The following is a 23,056-nucleotide window of genomic DNA, read 5'->3' as shown; positions in this document are numbered from 1 at the left end:
AAATTTTTTAAAGTTGAAGTTTCAAAACCGCCATTTTAGACTATTTTTAGTGATGCTAGGAGGATGAGAGGTTTGAAGGCCTTCCCTCTACATTTTTCAAAATTGAAGTCATAAAGATGTTTTTGTAGACCATCTCAGGTAATGTTAAGAGAAGGAATGGGGGATAGGGACTTTTCTCTGGTGATTTTTCAAAACTATTCTAGAAATGCAATTTTAACCAACTTTTGGTGATTGTTGAATACAAACTGAAATTCCAACGATGAATTACTTTGTCAGGATTTAGGGGTCTGGCCTGAGGAAATTTGGGTCCGTTAACGGACCCTTCACAAAAATACGATCACTAAAAACGGATCCTTCACAAAAATACGATCACTCAAAACGGACCCTGCAAAAAATTCCGATCAAGCAAAACGAACCCTTCACAAAATTCTAATCAACATAAACGGATCTTTCACAAATCATTTATTGTAAAAGCAAATCTAAAATCAATATAATGGCTAATTTTTAATTTTTCAAAAGAAATGTCTGGCTAGTTTTTCAAAAGAAATGTCAGCATATTTCTGTGATGCTTACTGTTTCTTTTATCACAGAATCAAAATAGCCAGCAACGATGTTGTTATAGATTTCTCTGAAAATGTTATTGACCTGCAGCTTGATATTGCTGCCTCAGCACCTTTCTCCCTCTGCTCTCAATCTAAACAATAATAACACATATTAGCAAATTGAACTTATTACTGTTAATGAATAGAATAGCTATAGGGTGGGGTAGAAATGTAATCGCTTCAGATATGGTTACCAACTATAAAATTAACATTAACGCTAAATAAACGTCTTGTAAACCTTTTACAGGGACTTGGAAAATATTCTTAACATTTTGCACCTTTATGGTGTGATGTTTTAACGTCATCTTGAGAAGAAAATATATGAGTTTTGAATTTTTTATGCTAACAGTGGTGCTTGGGTACTGGTTATAAACCGGAATTCTTGTATTTTTTCCTATGTCAAATCGGGAATCTGGTATTGTTCGTTGTGTTACATCTCCCCACCTCTTTTTTATCTTTCTCCGAATTTTCGGCGAAAAGATCAGTGGTTATTAATAATATTCATCATGTAAACCTATTAAAATGCAATTTGTTTTACTTAAATAAACTCTTTTATTTGCTGTTTTTTTTTTTTTTTTAACTTTTGATGCCTTCATTTTGAAAAATGCGATCTCTTTGCATCCGGAATGACAATAGAATCTTACTCATTTTTAATGCTAACTACGCTTCGTTATGAGGAAAACAAATGAAAATTCTCTTTTTTAGTGAAATTATTAGTTTAAGCGGAATTCTGCGTTCTTTTAAAAGTGTTTAGAAGGTTTGATGGTTTAATATTATTTTTGCTTCAACTATGTCGATAGACATTAACAATATGTTTTTCATTAACCTTTAATATGCAGTTTGAAGAGAATTTTACTGAAATAAATTCTCTTATATGCCGTTTTTATACTTTTGATGCCTTCACTTCAAAAATCTCAATCTTTTTGCATCTGCTATGGGAATTGAATATTTCTCATTTTTGATGCTTACTACGCTTTATTCAGAGGTAAGCAAATTAAATTTATACTTATTTTTTTTTTAAATTGGAAATTTTAAAAGTTTTAAACAAAATTCCGTGCTCTGTAAAAATTTCACGCGCCAAAAAGCTAAATACTGAACCGCTGCCTGAATTTAATTTGATTTCAATTATTTTAAGTTTTTACTTTCCATACAACATCTTCAGAAAACATTTCTAGTACAATTTTCCAAGATGTGGAACGGTATATAGATATTGATACATCAAGGTTCATTATCTTTATAGAATGATGCCTCTCTATTGCTATGAAAACTTTCAAATATGCACCAGAAAAGAGAAAGAATACCACAGAACTCCCAACAAATTATTTCAATGCCGCAGTTTGCGCCATGAGCCTCCCCCCTCTCCCAACACATTTATTAATGTTCATAAATTTAAAATTTTTGTTTTTACATAATTTTATTTTTCACAAAGAAAAAAAAAATCTTTCACAAAAATCTTTTAATTTTTCACAAAAAATGGACCCTGTTAAAAACCCTGGACAGACCCCTCCGATTGTATTAATCAATGCAGGGTGCTGGAATCCAATAAGATCACCTTTTCTTCATAAAAAGACATTTATTTCACCAAAACTACAAGAAAACTACAGAGCCAAAAATATCTAGGCATTACAGCGCCTTTTTCAAACTCCAACTAATTTCTATTTAATTATACAGTATTCTGACAATTTCTGGTGCATCACAATTATCATTCACTGGGAACTCTCTTCACTTCAGTTTCTAACAGTGATGTTAGACCTTTCACAACATTCCCCAGCAATTTTTCAAAATTGAAGTTTTGAAAAGGCGATTTTCGACAACCTTTTGTTATGTTAAAAGTTAAGGGAGTAGATTTGAGGACTTCCTACGTCCCCTTCTTGGCCACAACTCTATATTTTTTGTTTGTTTTTAATAAAAATGCCGTGGGAGCGCTCATGATGTGTAATCAGGAACATAGTTTGAGAAAAGTAACAAAAATCAATTGCCTCCTCCTTGAAAAATTCCTCGATCCACTTCTGCTCAAATTTTACGAGATTTGTCATTTTAAGCATTTAATAACCTGTTGGTTTTGAATGTTATGCCTTAATTTAGGTTTTTTTTTCTTACTGCACTTCTTTTAATTTTTATTATTAACTTATATTGAATTTTTCTGCTTAGACGTTTCCTGAGAAAACCAAATGTTGCAGAAGCTAGTGCGCAATTTAGTAAGTATTTATCTAAAAAAATTTGATATTTGTTGTGTTTGTTACAGACTACTTTAATCTATCAATCTCTTTATAGGTATGTTAGCGAAAGAACTCCAAAACCGAGAGTGTCCTCATTATGCTGCGTTCGTTTGTCTTGCTGTGTGCAGGTAAATTTTGTGCATTTTTATTGGATAATAAAATATATTAATGTTTTAATGAACTTTACTCTAATAAGTAACTCCTAACATTAATTCCTAATCTTTATTGTTAGCTTTGAAAGTTTTAATTTGGATTCAAAAAATATTATGTCTTTGCTTTGATATTTGGAAACTAAAGTAGGCTTCCAAATTCTACAAAAGCTTCACAACTACCGAGCAGACGGAAACTCCTCTTTAAGTGAAGTACTTATCACTTCCTTAAAACACACTCACAAAGACAAAAATTATTGCCCCCCTCCCCCCCCGAACTCCATAGCTAGTGTCATTAATGCTACATTGTTGCCTCAAAGCAACAGTAAGGTATCTTTCTGTTGTTCCTGTGGTTAGATATCTTACCGTTGCTGTCAGGGATGCCCATCCTTCCCCCCCCTTCCAAGTTCAATGGCTCCCCCATCATGGGGGCCAATGGCTCATAGCCCCCTTCCCCCAAATTTTCTCAACCCTAATTCCCTTTTTTTTATTTTTTAGCTCCTTTTTTATTTTATTTATATATTTTTAAGATTTTTTATTTATTTATTTATTTTTAATTTTTTTTTTTGTTATTATTTTATAAGAAAAGTTCTGTGCTACACCAATGATACACGCGCATACAAACTAAACAAATAAAGGAAGCAAAATATTAACAGAATAAAATAAAATATATAATTTAAATTAAAAATAAATCAATAGACAAACTTAAATAAAAAATTAAACAAATTTAAAAAATCCCCCCAAAAAATGTTGATGGCGCAACTTGTGCCATACCCCCCCCCCCCTGTGGGCACCCTTGGTTGCTGTGATGATGCGGCGATATATGCTTTGATCCAATATTTTAATTACAAGCAAATACTAAAGAGCTCATGACAACATCCAAAGACTGCAGTTTCATCCTTGTTTGAGATCATTAGTCTAGAACAGCTGTAACAAATCTGGAGGCAGTAAACCTCTCATAGAATCTGGGATTACCTTCTCAATGGTTGCTAAATTTAAATTTAGCTCAACTTCTATGAGAGGTTTACTGCCTTCTGCTCTTATGGCTATTCCAGACTGATGATCCATGTAACAGGGGTCTGTCCAAGATTTTCCAGAGGGTCCTCTCTTTTTGTGAATTAAAAAAAAAAAAAGAAAATAAATAAAAGAAGTAAAAGAGCCAGGTGTTTTTTTTTAACAGGGCTTCTTTTGGTTTTATTAAGGTTTTTTTTTAAGGATTGTATGTGTAAAAACATTGTCTCTGGAGCAGAAACTGTTTTACCCTGCAAGAAGTCTTATTGCAAAATAGTAACAGTTTACTTAGTTTAAAATATTGATATTTTAAATTTGCAAAATTTGTTTTTTTTTTTTTTTTTTGTAAAGCTTAACGTAGAGACATTAGGATGCAAAAAAAAAAAAAAAAAAAGCTTGATGAAAATTTTTTAGTTACTAGCTTTAATGATGGTTGAAAATTTTCATTAAATAAAATTTATCATGCTAATTAAAGTTAATTATTCTTGTTTCATTTCATTCTGAATTTATTTAAATTTAGTTTTTATTTCTAAATTAGGAAAGTTAAAACTATTAGTAAATATGTAAATCATACTTTGCATGGTTTTTATACAGCTCTTTTTACTGAGTGAAATTTAAAAGCAAATCAGAGGTGGCAGGGAGGAGCAGTTGCCCCTTCCTAGAAAGGAGCCTAGGATCCCAATGTTCCTCCCTCATGTCACCAAAGAAAACTTTAAATTAAATTTTTAGGACTTCAGTTTTAAAAAATTCTGAAGGAGAGCTAGGAGGCTGACTAAAAATAGCATAAAAGATTTTTTAGACGCGTGGGAGGACTTTATTTTCAAGGTATTTCTGGGGTTTAGCACTTTATGGGGACAACTGAAATCCATTATCTTGTTGCACTTATGCTTGACCCTCCCTAACAAGGATTCCAGCATGGGTTTTGGCATAATTTTGTTCAATGGTTTAAATTATTATTTCTCAACGAATGAGATATGTTTCTTGTACTTTGGAATCTTAGGTTTCAAAACCTACAATTTGTTTTATTATTGCTATATAAATGGAGCAAAAATATTAACTTACAGTATAACTTCAATTTAACGCTACCCGATTTAACGATTTCCTCAATTTAATGATACATTTCACTGGTTGGGATTTAACTGCATTGAATGTCTATGCGCCTTGATTTAACGATAGCTTTTTCTAATCCCTTGACAATTGTTAAATCAAGCTGTAATTCATATAGCCAATGACAAGAGATTAACTTGGGATGTCCTACACGCGACTCATGCAAATAAATTAAATTTTAAGTAGCAAAATTGTTTAATATAAATAACTGTGTCAAGAGTATCTTTGTATCAAATGTAAAGATTATAAAATGTGCTTATTCATGTTTAAATAAAATATTAGGATCTATCACAAAATGTTGATGAAATTATTGAATCTCATTGTCCCACACTTTATTTTGGAATGGCTAATTGGGGTTTTCTAATTAGGTTTTCTTTTAAATAAAATAGGTATTTTTTCTGATTTAATTTCATGTGAAATCACTAAAAGAGTACTCAAAAAGATTTCTTTTCACTCTAAGTTGATGATTCTTTTTTTTTATTTAATTTTCATTCAATTTGATGCTTAGTTTTCATATCCATTATCAAAATGATGATAGTTTTTAGTACATTTAATGTATATTGTTTTCAGGTGTGAACATTCCGTTGGCAATCCAATATTTGAAAGTCAGAACTTACTGCATGCAGCTAAACTGTTTCTAGAAGCCGAACAGTTAGATCATGAACTACTTTGTCCTGGGTATAGTGAACACCTTCAAGCTTCGATAAATGCCTATCATGACTGCATCAAAGTTCATCTTGATCATGACCAACCTGCTTTAGCAGCTTCACTCTATTTGGAGTTGGGACAAGCCCTGAGACAACTTGGGAGAGTGCGTGAAGCTATCCCACATTTTTTGCAGGCGGCAAATTTGCATCGATTTGTAAGTTGTTATTAATTTATGAAATATTAGTTTTGTTACAGAATCATTTTTTTGAATTACATTTAAGCTTTGGTTTTTGCCTATCATTTTAATTTTTCAGATGCTGAAGATTATGCTCAGTGTTATATTAAAAGAGCAACAAAGTTTGTACACACATATTAGTGATGTGCATAATTGAGAACTTTTGATAGTAAAGATCTCGGAAATTGAGTACTTCTCATAATCGAATGATTGACAGTCGAGATGTTTTAAAACATAGTACTCGGGCGATTGATAATCAAAATCTTTTGAAATCGAGAACTCGAGTGATTGCAATCGTGATCTTTCAAAATCGATAACTTGAGCGATTGACTTCTTGTTTATATTGAATCAGGATCTGAGGATGTCAAGAACTTGAGTTGTAATAATCGAGAACTTCTGATAGTCAAGTTCTTGAATAATAGAGTGATTCAATTATGAGAACTCGACTATACCCGTCACTAACACACATACAGTAGAACCTGCGAATAATATTACTATCTATAACATTAAACCTGCCTGTTATGATATTAGCTGTGGTCCCAGCAACTTTTTATTCGCACCCAATTTATTTTCAATCTGCCTAAAACAATAAACACATTTTAAATGCATCTGTCTATAATGATTATTTACCTCTCTTTTTAAAATAATAAAAACTAGTAGGTATTTTCATATAGTGGCTATGTGATGTCTCCAATTATTAATAAACAATACTTGTTTTTCAGAAACGCTTATTTTAAGAATAATAAGAACTCTAAAACATAATGTGACCTTCCGACAAATGTTGGAATCTGCCACTAAATATTTAAGTAGTTCTTTTTACTTTCCAATCTGCCGCGTTTAGTTAACTTAAAAGCTTTTGGATAATCATTGCACTCAAACCCTTAACAGTATCCCCTATAGTGTTCACAAAATTCTGAGTATGATAGATTATACTTTGTTTTAATGATTTGATCTCTGATCAATGACATGCTCCATCTAGTTGTTCAATTAGAAATCTTATGTGTATCTTTTCAAACTTTAGTTTGTTTGTTAATTGTATTAATTAATTATATGTTTTATAAAAATGCTCCTGTGCTCCCTTAACCTCTAAACAAATTAACTCTCTCCACCTAGAGATCCAGCAGAAGCACTGTTCGCTGATATCATAATATATGTCCGATATTTATTTTGAAAATATGACATTTTTATATTTTCTATATTTATTTTTCAAGCTATGATAATTTGCAGCATAAAAGTTATATGTATTAATCATATTAATACATATAACTTTTACTACTTAGCAAATTAGCTGATATAGGAATAGGAGGGAAAACTTTCATTTGGGTAAAAAACTGGCTGACCGGAAGGAAACAAAGAGTAGTTGTAAGGGGAAATTATTCTAATTGGAGTGAGGTCTTAAGCGGGGTTCCTCAAGGATCAGTGTTAGGGCCTGTTTTGTTCATTGTCTTTATGAACGATATTCACCAAAATATTTCTGGGAACATGAATTGTTTTGCTGATGATGTCAAAGTTATGGGGACTGTAGAAAATGAAGAACAAGCAAATCAGCTGCAAGAGGATCTAGATCACATTACGGAGTGGGCTGATAAATGGGGTATGGCTGTTAATGTTGGGAAATGTCAAGTGCTACATTTAGGGCATGGAAATAAGTGTACAAGTTATTATTTGCAAGGTTCAGTCATTAGTCAGGCAGACAAAGTTACTGATCTGGGGGTCTTAATAAGTCAGGATTTAAAGTTTAGCCAACAGTGCAGCATTGCTAGCAACAAAGCCAATAAGATGCTTGGGTTTATCAATAGATCTATTTCAAATAAATCTAAAGAAGTTCTTCTGCCCTTATATAGAAGTTTGGTAAGACCCCATTTGGAGTATGCTGTTCAGTTTTGGTCTCCTTATCTTAAGAAAGACATTAATGTATTGGAAAGGGTTCAAAGGCGGGCTACAAGGCTAATAAGTGGACTTTCCCACTTAGATTATGATTCCAGGCTTAGAAGGCTAAAAATGTACAGTCTTGAGCAAAGAAGAGACCGAGGGGACATGATTCAGCTGTTTAAATTTATTAAAACGAAAGATGTTACAGGGCTAAAGTTTAGCACTGAAAACAGGACAAGGGGTCATTGTTTTAAGCTATTTAAATCTCAGGCTAACATGGATATTAAGAAAAATTATTATTTTAGCAGGGTAGTGGAACCTTGGAACAGCTTACCGGAAGAGGTGGTCATGAGCAAGGGAGTAGACAGTTTTAAGAGGGCCATTGATCTTCACTGGGGATTATAAATCGACTAGGACCAGTCTAGCTGGGCCCAGAGCCTGTTGCTGGTCGTCACTTTTGTATTTGTATTAATATTATTCATTTATTAAAAATAACAAAAAAAAAGTAATTTGGTATATTGAATCGGCATGTCAAGGCTTAATAACTTTCCCACTCTTCACCCTTTTTTCCTTCTGGTTGTCCTGATTATAGCACTATGAACTTTTCCCCAAGTTGCTTCTGCAACTGTTATCTTTAGCTGAAGCAACACGGGGAGTTCAAAGTTCATAGTGCCATAACCATGACAACCATTAAGAGAAAAGGGTGGAGAGTGGGAAAGTTATTTGGCCTGAACATGGCGATTCTAAATACATGGACTATAATAATATATTCCTTTTTGTTTTATATTTATAAAATAATTGGAAATGTAACATTTTGAATATAGATAAAAAGTGCCTATTAAATGTAAAAAGTTGGTCAGAAAAAAGGAAGATGTCTTATGGCTGTACAGTGTACACTGACTAATATATGTTTTTTATTCCTGAATTACCATATTTTTGGGAGTAAGCAACGCATCGAAATATATTCTTAAGGGAAATGTTTTTCAATGTATGCGCCGCACCCGCCATAAACGTTGCACCCAACATTAAACAGCTTAAAAGCATAATTGAGGCATTGAGCAGCCTCAATTATGCTTTGGATGATATTGGATGTAAGTGGCAAAATTAAAATTTTGGAGATAACCTACAAATGGTTGGTGAACCTCTCCTCTCTCTAGAGGCAAGAGATGGTACTAGCAGCCCTGGTAGGTACTGCTGTATAGCATGATTTAGAAAAAAATTCAATGAAAACCTACCTTTGATCTTATTTTTAAACATGTTTTACTCAAAACTTGAAAATGCCTCTTACATCCCTTTGCTTCTCACTGCCTCAATTAGAGTAAAGAAAGCTGGAATGAAATTGGTTAGTAATCCAGAGCGCGGAACGCCGAACCTTCTCCTCAATGCCTCGCCAATATCAAACTCTAAGGTTCAAGCAGCACAAAAATATCGATCGACGTGGAAGTGAAAGAGGTTGACGTTTGATTATCGAACATATAAAATTATGTCCAAGTATATTTTTTCGCTTACTTGATTTAAAAAGTCATTTTTACTGCTTATTTCAACGCTTGAAATCATTATAAAAAGTGTTTATGTACGGTAAAACCGTGCAACTTTAGACCACTTTATGTGTATTTTTCTCCATATTTTCTTTATTTTTTGCCAAAAAAGGTCGAGAATTTAACCATACACTACCTTACGTCTCGGCTGTAGAATGACTCTTTGAAAAAAATTCTAAATAACAAACAAAGGGAGAGGGAATTTTTCATATAGTGGTATAAAGTTTGCACATGGTGGTGACAACTTTAGACCACATCATATTTTCCTTGATATGCATTGCTAAACCGCTCCGGTCTGAAGATACAATACATAGATTGTTCTGTTCCAATCCCGTACACTGCAAACATTAAAAAAAAAATTTTACTTACTTTTTTCGATTTATAAATTTTTTTTATGCTTTTTGAGTCAATTTCAGGTTTTCTTAAATAAAATTAATAGTGAAAAATACAATATTTTATTCAGATATATATGAATGTTAGATAGTCTGAAAAACAATTAGTAGGTACCTACTCCTGGATTTTATTTATCTTTTTTTACAAGATCAATTTTGTTTATCATTTTTTTGCAGGAGCTTGGTAAAAATTTTGTCCCAATTGGATATTTCTTTGTTGTCACAATAATTTTTTTTTTTTTTTTGCACCAAATGACATCGAGAGAGTGAAGCCAACACCAAAATTTACCCTTTTTTGCCTTCCTTGTTGAAATTTGGTTGCTCCTGATTTCTTGGATCACCTTTTCCATCAGTTCAGGCGAATAGTTGAGGTAAGGACGGCCCCCTATCTTCTTTCTTTTTCCTAGATTCATGTCTAAAACCAAAGAAAACCTGAAAACTAAAAAACGGCTGAAGAAAATACAAAATTGTTCGCAAAATATTGACAAATGATAGTAAAAATGGGTGATCTAAAGTTGCAACTGGAATTCCCACATTTTGTTTACTTTGAAACGACATGTAAACAAAGCAACACCAGGATTCGCCGATAACGCTAGATCATCTTAGATACCTGAATAATTAAGTAATAAACTTATCTTTGGAGAATTCAATCGGCAAATATAGGCTTTGAAGGAGACTTAGGGAGCTTAAGCAAAAATTTCAAAAAACCTCCCAACACAAATGAATTTTGACATGAGAAAGATAACACTGGAGCTTGGAGTAAACAACATGAACTTCACTGGACAACACTTGCGAATCTACTGAATTTTTAAAAAGATTTTAGCTTTACCCCAACAACCACTATGTGGCACACACTACCAGATTCTTTCAATGCTCTAAAGTTGCAACACTGGTCTAAAGGTGTATGATTTTATGGTAGTGCTCAGAAGCAAAATAAAACTCCAAAAAAGTTAGAAAACATCGAAAAACGTTGTTTTATGTTGGAAAAACTATTGAAACACTGACATACTTTGACGTGACTAACGTACTTTTTCCACATTAATCGTTATGTTGTGCTACCTGCCGGCAGCAGGATGATGTGGTACCATATATTAGCGGCATTTTCAACGTTTTTTAAAAACATGGATTTTATTTTACTTGAAAAAAAAAGACTGTATCCGCCTCACCCATCATATGCACCCCACTGACAATTTTTTGTTTTTTTCCTTGTGTGCGTTGTGGCACTTATTCCCGAAAATACGGTATATGAAATTTTGTAAAAGGAACTAGCTAAAGAAAAATAAGTAGCTAATGCTTAAGCAATTTAATTAAAATTATTAGAAATTTTAAGTGAAATATTTCTAAAATACAATAATTGATAAACAACTATAGCAATATAACATATGTTTAGAATGCTTTTTATTATTTTAATTTTACATGAGATTTTTTCTTTATGTATGTTATACTGTGGTTGTGTTTCTGTTATTTTTACAGGGACTCCTGTATATATGAAATTAGTATTGCAGAGGCATAAATATATTTTATAGTTAATATCCAATATAATATCTCAGCTATTTTTTTATTTTAAAACATTTAATCACTGAATTTCAAACAATTGTAAATATCATTTAGATTTAAATACCATTTAAAGTATGTATATACATAAATTGTACATTTATACATAAATAAGGAAAGTATCGTTAATTTTCAGTCTATATGTATCATAATAATAATATAAGTACATAAAAAAAGTGATTTAACCATGCAGTTACTATTTGAAGAAAGATTTTAATTTGTATTGATTGAAAATCTATATATATAAAAGAAAGTCGTGTTAGTTACACCACTTATAACTCAAGAACGGCAGAACAGATTCGGCTGAAAATTGGTAGGGAGGTAGCTTAGAGCCAGGAGATGGATATAGGATACTTTTTATCCCGTTCTACAGCGTTCCCGTGTGACTTGACATGAAACGTCAGTCACTATAAAACGTGGTATAACAAAAAAGAATCAGACTTGGAATAACAAAACGCAAATGACAGCTATGTAATTGACGTAAAATGACAGCTATGTATTGACGTATGGATGACAATTTGATATTTGTAAGAAATCAATATTAAAACTATTTCTATTAAATAAATAATTAACAAGTGGATTGAAGTGAAGTGAAGTTTAATTAATAATGCCGCGACCAAGACGATCGAATCTTTCCCGACAAAGCCGTAATGCAAGAAGAATACAAAATACTGCAAATGAAAGGACTGAAGAAGAACAAGAAATTGCACGTGAACAGCGCCGCGATAGTATGGCTCGACTTCGTGCTTCTCAATCACGAGAGCAAAGTGAAGCAGCCCGTGAAACAGCTCGGTTGGCAATGCAGAATCGTCGAGCGAACAACAGAAGGCAACAAATAGATAATTTGCGACGCAGAACAAGATATTTAGCTGATTTGAATCGAGCAGCGTTTCGATACGATTGCAGCAATGATTACAGCTTGCATCCTAGCGTTTGCATTGGGCAAATGGACGTTGTTTGCGAGTATTGTGGTGCATTAAAGTTTTTCGGAGAAACGCCTGGATTATGCTGCCTTAATGGTAAAGTGAAATTGCCAGTGTTGACTCCGCCACATGAGCCATTGTATTCATTGCTTTGTGGCGAAACACAAGAATCACGCCACTTTCTTGCAAATACTCGAAAATACAATAGTTGTTTCCAAATGACGTCATTTGGGGCAGACATTATCGAAGAAGGAGGATTTAATCCGACATTTAAGGTATTTATTTTTGTACTTACATAGAATGTAGTTAAAGAATAACTTACTTTATCTATTGGTATGTATTACATTTGCTAATACTGAACTCTACTCTCCCACAGAAAAAGTGTTTATAACCCAGTTAATACTGTCTGGTTTTTATTTTGTAGATACAAGGACAGATTCACCATCGAATTGGATCATTACTACCTTTCGAAGATACACAGAATAAATTTTTACAAATATGTTTCATGGGCAACATGGAAGAACAACTTGATCGACGCCTAGGGATCAATGCAGGAATGAAGCGAGCAATTATTCAAGACTTGCAGTGTCTGCTTCATGAACATCATGCGTTGGTCAGATTGTTTAAGAGTGCTTTAGAGCAAATGCCAAATGATGACTATAAAGTTGTCATCAAAGCAGATAAACGACCATCTGGAACACACGAACGCACATTTAATGCTCCAACAGTAGACGAAGTTGCCATCCTGATTGTTGGTGAACAATTGGAAAAACGCGATATTGTGCTTACACGTCGCGATACTGGGCAACTGCAACAAATATCTGAAACTCATCGATCATATGACGCATTGCAATACCCACTGATGTTTTGGCAAGGAGAAGATGGATATTATTTTAATATTAAAATGATAAATCCATTGAATGGTAAAGTATCAGTATCTTAATAATGGTTAATGTCTGTATTATTTGTCTTTGAAATGGTTAATTATCAAATTTTGAATTTCAGGTGAAGAAACTACAAAGAAAGTTAGCTCAATGAATTATTATGCATATCGTTTGATGATTCGTCAAAATGCTGACAACTATTTGCTGCGGTTTCGTCGATTGTTTCAGCAGTATTGCGTTGACATGTATGTAAAAATAGAAACGGAACGTTTAACATTTATTAGGTTGAACCAAGCCAAACTGCGTTCTGAGGAGTACGTCCATTTACGTGATGCAGTTAGTACTGAAGGAAATGCAGCTAATATTGGAATATTGGTCGATTAACTATTCTGCCGGCGACGTACATTGGTAGCCCACGTCATATGCATGAATATGCACAAGATGCAATGACATATGTTCGTCATTACGGCCGGCCAGATCTCTTTATTACTTTTACCTGTAATCCAAAATGGATAGAAATTACTCAATTGCTGCTTCCCGGACAAACATCAAATGATAGACACGACATCACAGCACGTATATTCAGGCAAAAAATTCGGTCCCTGATGAACTTTATTGTTAAACAACGCGTCTTTGGAGATACTCGATGCTGGATGTATTCAATCGAATGGCAAAAGCGAGGCCTGCCGCACGCACACATTCTTATTTGGTTAGTGGAAAGAATTCAGTCTGACCAAATAGATGATATCATATGTGCCGAGATTCCTGATCATGAAGTCGATCCAGACCTACATGATGTTGTTACTACTAATATGATTCATGGACCGTGTGGTGCCATCAATCCCCAATCACCTTGCATGGTCGATGGAAAGTGCTCTAAACGATATCCACGGAAATTAACGGCGGAGACTGTCACTGGCAACGATGGGTATCCGCTGTATCGGCGTCGATCACCAGATGACAACGGTCGAACTGTCACAACGAAAGTGAAAAGAATGGATTTCGTTGTCGACAACAGTTGGATTGTTCCATATTCGCCACTTATTTCTAAAACGTTCAAGACACATTGCAACGTTGAATACTGCAATTCAGTTAAGTCAATAAAATATATTTGCAAATATGTCACGAAAGGCAGTGATATGGCGGTTTTTGGATTGCAATCCTCAAATACCAACGATGAAATTTCACGCTATCAAGTTGGTCGTTATGTGAACTGTAATGAAGCGATTTGGCGTATATTCGCATTTCCAATTCACGAACGTCATCCTACTGTTATACATTTGGCGGTGCATCTGGAGAATGGTCAACGAGTATATTTCACGGCTTCGAATGCTACGCAACGTGCTGAAACACCTCCAGCAACTACATTGACCAGTTTTTTTGCAATCTGCCAAAGCGATCAGTTTGCACGAACTTTGCTTTACTCGGAGATGCCACGTTATTATACTTGGAATGCTTCATCCAAGAATTTTCAAAGACGGAAGCAAGGTGATGCGGTTCCTGGGTATCCAGATGTGCGTTCTACTGATGCTCTTGGTCGTATGTATACAGTTCATCCAAAGAATGATGAATGTTTCTATTTGCGGTTGTTGCTGGTAAATGTGCGTGGGCCAACTTCATTTGAGACACTACGAACTGTTAATGGTGTAATATTCCCAACATATCGTGCTGCATGTGAAGAATTGAACTTATTAGAAAACGATACCCATTGGGATACGACAATCGCTGAAGCCATTATCTCTGCATCTCCAAGTCAGATACGCACATTATTCGCTATCATAATTTCGACATGTTTTCCATCAAACCCATGTAACTTGTGGCACAAATACAAGGATAGTATGTCAGAAGATATTTTACATCAAAGTCGTGTCAGTTCCAGAAATCACGATATTGAGATGAATGAGGAGATACATAATCGTGCTTTACTCTTGATCGAAGATATGTGTTACCTCATGTGCGGTAATTTATTAATCAGGTTAGGAATGCCAGCGCCAAATCGTGAAATGAATGACGCATTTAATCGAGAATTGGAACGGGAACGTAAATATGATCACCAGGAATTAGATTTAGTAGTTCAAAGGAATGTACACCTGTTGAATTACCAACAAAAGGAAGTTTATGATACTTTAATGAAGGCAATCGCTGATGAAAATGGTGGTTTATATTTCCTAGATGCCCCTGGTGGAACTGGCAAGACATTCCTTATGTCATTAGTTTTAGCAACTGTTCGGGCGAGATCCAACATAGCGGTTGCAGTTGCTTCTTCTGGAATAGCAGCCAAATTGTTAGAAGGATGCCGTACGGCTCATTCAGCATTCAAATTACCGTTAAATCTTCAAACTATTGAAGAACCAACGTGTAATATTGCAAAACACTCAGCAATGGCCAAAGTTTTAGCGGCATCGAAAATCATCATCTGGGACGAATGCACAATGGCGCATAAACGTGCATTAGAAGCACTTAACCGAACGTTAAAAGATTTACGCAATGACTCGAGATGTTTTGGAGGAGCAATGATTTTACTGTCTGGCGATTTCCGCCAAATACTGCCAGTAATTCCAAGATCTACGGCTGCCGATGAAATAAACGCTTGCCTCAAATCGTCAAATCTATGGCGCTATGTGAAGAAACTGCAGCTGACAACAAACATGAGAGTTACATTGCTTAATGATACATCTGCTGAAGATTTCTCGGAGCAATTGCTGACTATCGGGAATGGTCAAGTACCTGTCGATGAATCGAGCGGATTAATATCATTTCCAAATAATTTCTGTAATTTTGTCTCATCAAAAGACGAACGTATCAACAATGTATTTCCAAATATTATTTCTAACTACAAAAATAATGAATGGTTGAGTGAGCGAGCAATTTTAGCGGCTAAGAATAAAGATGTAGATGACCTGAACTACATAATTCAAAATAAGATCATTGGAACAATGCATTCATTCAAATCTATTGACTGCGTCACAAATGAAGATGAAGCCACCAACTATCCAATTGAATTTTTAAACTCTTTGGACGTGCCTGGCTTACCACCGCACTATTTACGCCTAAAGGTTGGCTCCGTAGTAATTATGCTTCGAAACATAAACCAACCAAAACTGTGCAACGGTACGCGTTTGGTGGTTAGTAAATTGATGAACAATGTAATTTACGCTACGATAATGATAGGAAAATTCAAAGGTGAGGAAGTTCTCATTCCGAGGATCCCGATGATCCCAACCGATATGCCGTTTGAATTTAAAAGACTTCAATTTCCGATACGTCTTGCATTTGCCATGACCATCAACAAATCACAAGGCCAATCCTTAAAAGTTTGTGGTTTAACTCTAGAACATTCATGTTTTTCACATGGTCAATTATACGTGGCATGTTCACGGGTCGGAAGACCATCTGCGTTGTTTGTTTTTGCGCCTGATAATAAAACAAAAAATGTCGTGTATCACAAGGTACTTATGTACTAAAATACAGAAATAATAATGAATGATTAATGTAGTTATTTAATTTTTTTTTGTATTTTTTCCAAAAAAAAAAAACACAATCTGCTTATTTATTGCCATTAAGGCGGAACAAAGTTCGCCGGGTCAGCTAGTATTGAATATATATCATAATGTTTGGTATTTTCTGTATTTTCCAAAATATCATTATATTTTCAATACCTCGGCGCAAGAATCTCTTGATGTTTCCTTCCTTGTTTTCTTCATTATCCAATAAATAATGATATATGTTTTAATAATAAATATAGTTTTCTGGAAATGCTTGTGTATTTGTTTTCATTATTTTTTACAAGCGTTATAGAAATAAGGAAATCAAAACATGATGGAAAAATCCTACAGAATCAAATTATGTACTCGAATATCGAAAAGAAAAAAGAAAAAACCCCGCATTCAAAAATTAGTTCTCTGACCACAACAGTCCCACAATAGCGTAGCTATCAGCACTGTCGGTCAGCGTTCTCTCGAGTTAACTTACCCCGCCATCTATTAGGGGTTCATAGAACTACACTTACCCCGCCATCTATTAGAAATTCATAGAACTAAACAATTAATTACACATTTAATTTGCAATGGGGTCGTTTCCAAAATTTTAAAAGTATATTTTTTTTCTGAAAGAGCATGTTTAAAAACATAGGATCTGACCATTTTTTAAATAATTTATTTAAGTTTAATATTTTTTAAAAATTACTTAAATCGGGGCGTTTTTATTGTTTACACTTCTGTCGTGTGACATCACAAATGATGAAATGTCATTCAATGTTGCCATTCACAGAACAAAATATTTAATTCGCATCTTTACTCACGTGTATTGGAAACGATATGGTTGGTAGCAAGAGTAGAGCGCAATTTTAATTCGCTGACATAATAGAAAGATGCGCCAAATTGCATCATTTGTGACGTCATCAAGACCACGCCTTGTTTGAAAAATCGGACATTTAAAAAAATTAATTAAAAAAAGCCTTTTGGGAAAATAAAAGTATTTTCTGGGTCCAAGTAATTTTTTTTTTTTTGCTCATTTTATCCATTTCAATGACTAAAAAATGACTAAAAATAGTACTTTTGACTGAAGGAAACCACCTCATTACAAATATTTCGGGAAGGCGATCAAACGGAGATAAGAAGTATCCTATGTCCATCTCCTAGTTCTAAGCTACCTCCCCACCAGTTTTCAGCCTAATCTATTCAGCCGTTCTTGAGTTATAAATAGTGTAACTAACAAGACTTTCTTTTATATAAATAGATTTAATATGTTTTTATTTATTATGCATTCTAATTATCCATGTGTTTGTTTTTCCAGTGTGCTTTAGACCATGTAAATGACTTGACGCTAGTGTATGAATGCAGAATTGCTGTTGGTAAGTGTTGAGATTTACGCAGTGGAAAATGAAACAGGGGCAGGTTTTAAAGTATTTAGTGTATTTAAATTCAAAATGTTAAAATCATGTTCAATGTCAACTTCATGCACAGACATGTTACTATGGGTCAACTCGACATTTTAACTTAAGACACAAGCTTTTATAAGAAAAGAAATGATAATGCTGCAACAACACATGTGTGACGTCACACTGACGAATCGGCAAGAAAACGTCATTGCCGATTCGTCCCCTGCATTTGCATGAGAAAACATCGAAAACATTAGTTCAAGTCTCAACAGTAAGTGGTAGGCCTTTATTTACTTTTATATGCTTTATAATATACTATGGGTACCCTCATGGCTTTGTCCGTAGTAGAAAATTGTATGGTTATTTGGTTCACCTACGACAGTTAATGTCTTCAATGCTTCATTATTATTATTTTTTTCAGATCTCTTTGTATTTTTGGCAGATTTGAAAACTTAGCATGTAGCTTAATAGAAACCAGCAAAAACCTTAGAAATATTATTAAAGAAGAAAGAAGTTTCCCTTCCTTGCTTAAAAAGCAAAATAAGACATTTTCCCAAAATTAAACACTCTAGATAAAAGGTTGTAATTCAATATTTTAATAATTTACTAAACGCAATTCCGTAAAAACTGAGAAAATAAAAGCAAACAATTTTTTCTTAATGGTTAAAATATTTCAATTTAATTTTTTCAATGAAAGAAAAGGATATGGATTGAAAAAAGAAGTATGATTTTGAAAATTTTAAGAAAACAATCAAAGTGAATAAAACACTTAACTGTGGCAACAAACAAAAGTTAAATGAAATTTCTTTTCAAAACAGAAATTATTTTTAATTTTTGATTTTATTCTCGAGCTTAATCATTTAAAATTGTTTAGCTTGCTTAAGGTAAGCCTTGAAATTTGTTTTTTTTTAAACGTCCTGTAGCTCTCCGAATGCTTGTCGAATCTTTGAATAAACTGCATCTGATGCAGAAAATTTCAAGTTTCGAATGACCCAAAACTTAAAAATGTGAGTGAAATATTTCATCCCCATTCCAACTAATGTAAAAAATGGGCTTTAAATTGAATAAAAAAAGAACAAAATTGAATTTACGAAACACACCATAACATACTGCCAATTAATTTTGTGCCAAATTTCATGAAAATCGACCGAACGCTCTAGGCGCTATGCGCGTCACAGAGATTCAGACAGAGAGACTTTCAGCTTTATTATTAGTAGAAATATTCACCTGTGTAATTTTGAAACGAAATTTACATTAGAACATGAAACTTGAGTGATACTAATAAATTTTAAATTGCTTATAATTGTATCTGTTTGTGTTCCAGTTTCATATTGTTAATACTATTTTGAGTGTATTAAATAATTTATTTATTTGCAATTTGTGTAGTTGTAATTTTCTAGTCCTGTACAATGTACATGTGTATGTTTTGTAGTGCTTTGCTCCCAGAATGCACCCAGAACTACCTTCCATATTGCTTTCTGAAAAAATATTTTCCTTTCAAATAAATATGCTTTGTTTTGATTTTTCCATTTATTTTATTTTGTACACTCACTTACCATTTCTTTTCTTTATATATCACTAGTCCACAGGGTTCATACTCAATATCAGAAATAACATGAAGGAGTACTAACGGGCTGTCATTAAACAATCACACTTTTTTCAACATATTTGCCGCCCCCCCCCCCTCCTTCCCCCTTTATCACTAAGTGTCACACTTCACCTAACTCCTTCTCTAGTCACCCCCCCCCCCCCAAGTCATATTTTTATAAACATATTGTTGCAATAACTGAGTGATGTCACTATTTGTCACCTTCTCTATTCCTCTTGTCACAATGTCATGAACCCATCTCTCCCTCAAGGCATGACATCACGTGTAGATGGCCCTTTTTAAAATATCATAATCCAATCACTTAATATAGTACATTTACTTATGTGTTTTTAAATATTTGAATAATAATTAGACAACCTCACTTCGGCTATTAAGAGTGTGGTGAAGGGAAAAACAGTCATTCTACAACTTGAAAAAATAGCCAAGCACCATTTAAGCATGTTTTACTTCACTTATGAAATGTCTTAAATATCTAATACAATTTTCACCTTCAACTTTTATCAATTTGTAAATCACAACTTTATGAAAAGAAAAATAAATATACAAAATTGCTACATTAAAATCGCCCTTGTGGCGAAGTCAGTTGTTGATTGAAATATTTTAAGTTACTGTCATAAAGGAAGATTATGTAGACTTGAACTAAAAAAGAAGGAGTTTTGAAGGAGATAAAACCAAAATGAAGGAGTTTGAAGGGCCCTTCAAAAAAAATTCTCAAAATGAAGGAGTATTGGAGGAGTTTTGAAGGGGCGTACGAACCCTGGTCCAACATTTTTCACACAATTCTTTAATAAAAATCAAGGACTGAAATCATTCCATTGAGATGCAGCAGTTATTTTCTTCTGCTCCTATACAGATGCAAAAGTTCAATTTCTTTTGCTCCAAAACTGATATAAATGCTAGTTTTCTATACTCCAAGCCTGGTATTGGCGCAAAATAGCATGTCTAGACTCTTGTGTCAAAATACCCAACCGCCGCTAAAATAAACCAGGTTTGTTCTAAATAGTTTTAATTCCATAAAGTGGCTCATTCAATAAAGCTGGATTTTATTATGTTTTTTACAAATTGATTCATTAAAGCATTTGATTAAATTAACCACTGATTCAATTAACCAGCATCCACTGTAGAACCAACCAACCAAGCCTGGTACAAAAAAATATTTTATTGCTTCAGAAGTTGATGCAAACTGCATGAGAACTGGAAAAATAGATGTTGCTTTTTCTAACCCTTTGTACTATTGGTAAATGATTTATAATTTTTAAAAACGTGGTACATTTTTCTCATTTTTAATAAGTTTCTCCTTGATATTCTCTGTTGCAAAAATGGTTATGATGAAAAAAACTTTTATGTGTGCACATACTCAAAAAAAGAAATCCACTTGTTTGTCTTCCGTAGATTTTATTTTAAGCTTTGTGAATGAACATGTTGCATTGATCACAAACTTTATTTTGACTCATATTGGTTTTAGAAATGTGACATTACTACTAGTGATGGGCATAATCGAGATCTTTTGATAATCGAGATCTCGGGAATCGAGTACTTCTGATAATCGAGTGATTGATAATCGAGATCTTTTTAAGTCGATCACTCGAGTGATTGATAATCGAGATCTTTTGAAATCGAGAACTCGAGCGATTGACTTCTCGAGATCTTCCGAATCGAGTACTCGAGCGATTGACTTCTCGAGATCTTTTGAATCGAGTACTCGAGCGATTGACTTCTCGAGATCTTTTGAATCGAGTACTCGAGCGATTGCCTTCTCGAGATCTTTTGAATCGAGTACTCGAGCGATTGACTTCTCGAGATCTCGAGATGTTTCAAATCAAGATCTCGAGATGTTTCAAATCGAGATCTCGAGATGTTTCAAATCGAGATCTCGAGACGTTTGAATCGAGTACTCAAGTAGTTCATTTTCTGCGCTTTTCCAAAATTGAGTTGACTGCTACGGGGGTGCCCACTAAAAGGGGGTGGAGCATGGCGCAGCCTGTGCAACTAAAATTTTTAGAGCCGGTTTTTTGAGAGGTTTTTTTTAATCTCATTTTCGGAAGGGGGGAGGGGGTCCATGGCGCAGCCTGCGAAACTGAAATTTTTAGAAGCTGTTTTTTTTCCATCTCATTTCGGGAGGGGGGGAAGGCTCTTTCTAGACGGATGCTCCGTAACATTTGAGAGGGTGCGCCATCGCCTTGCGAAAGGGGGGAGATGGACTCCCTTGACTTCAGTTGAATTCCCACGTTGTTTTGGCAGGGGTGCGCTCGAGATAGGAATGTGACATTTAGGCTACCATTTAGGGGTATAATAAGGGGCGAACCCTCCTGGCTTTTAGAAGTTTTAGGTTAAGTTGGGGGGGGGGGGTATTGACACCCCCCTTTTAGAAGGGGAATCAATACCACTCCCCCCAAATTCCATGAAAAATTCTAGTTTTTACATTTAAGTCTGGGTCTAGTTTTTTGTTGTTTTCCGATAAACAGATACACCTTTTGTCCCCTTACCCTTACGGTAAAGTTCGAAATGCAAGCTTGTTTTAGGGGGTCGATTCGATAGATTTTAGTCTTCATTTTGGGGTCACAATCCTTGGGGGATGCAGATTCGACTAGATTCCCTGTTAGCTTGTCAGAAACTAGGAGCTCGGCATTTGGGCGACTGAGTAATTTATTCGAACGGTTATGCATTTAAGCTAATGATTTTCAGTTATCACGTGATTATTTCGAATGGTTTCGGGCTCTCAAACACGAAGTTAATAATGTAAACAAGTAGGGGAATAGTTGCTCTGCGCAAAAGTACTCATTCTTTTCTAGTTTATAGCTTTGCTTTTTTTTTTTTTTGATGCTCTTGTTGAGAGTAGTTAAGTATATTTATCTGACTAATATATGAGGAGGGAGGGTAAAATATTTGTGATTGCGTTTTCCAGAGGATTGGGATTCCCGACGCATTGAAAAGTGTACAAGTGTGGCTTGAAGTGCATTGAATTTCATGATTTTTTTTTTTCTTTCTTGATCCGCTCTTTTTTATTTTTCTTTTTCATTTGTCGACTTTAGGAATATGCAATAACAGTAAAAGTGCAGGGAGTGAAGTTGAAATGTTTCTGAGTGCATTAAAAAGAAATATTGAAGTTTGTCGTGTGGGATTTATTTTAGCTTCCACTCTTCGGCCCAATTTTTAAATAAAAATTACATTTTATACACATTGTTTTTTTTTTTTTTTGAAATTCCATACGCAAGATATTTGTGACTTCTTGTGTGCGTAGCATTTATTTTCGCGCGGGTAGTTAAATTTAAGTATTTTGCTTGTTTTACTCGCTTCTGTTTATGTCATACTCCTTATAGTTTCGTAAATGTTGATTAGCATATTATTTACTCAACTTAAAAAATTTCAGTCAATTAATGTGCTGATTTTATTTTATTATTATTATTTTTTTTTTTTGAAAAGTTGAGGCAAAA

General features: G+C 34.1%; 1 protein-coding gene across 1 annotated transcript in view; it reads left to right on the top strand.

The window, feature by feature from the left end:
* LOC129225907 (40-kDa huntingtin-associated protein-like) overlaps nt 1-23,056 on the top strand; it is a 45,464-nt gene that overhangs the window by 1,127 nt on the left and 21,281 nt on the right. The window contains exons 2-5 of the mRNA XM_054860440.1: nt 2,754-2,800; nt 2,877-2,949; nt 5,659-5,950; nt 17,929-17,986. Of these exons, the coding sequence (XP_054716415.1) occupies nt 2,754-2,800; nt 2,877-2,949; nt 5,659-5,950; nt 17,929-17,986 (470 nt within the window). The remainder of the gene's footprint in view (nt 1-2,753; nt 2,801-2,876; nt 2,950-5,658; nt 5,951-17,928; nt 17,987-23,056) is intronic.

The sequence above is a fragment of the Uloborus diversus genome, chromosome 7 (assembly GCF_026930045.1).
Source record: "Uloborus diversus isolate 005 chromosome 7, Udiv.v.3.1, whole genome shotgun sequence".
In the NCBI taxonomy this organism is placed as follows: Eukaryota; Metazoa; Arthropoda; class Arachnida; order Araneae; family Uloboridae; genus Uloborus; species Uloborus diversus.
Note: the sequence above shows the minus strand (reverse complement) of the source record. Positions and strands in the feature narration are given on the sequence as shown.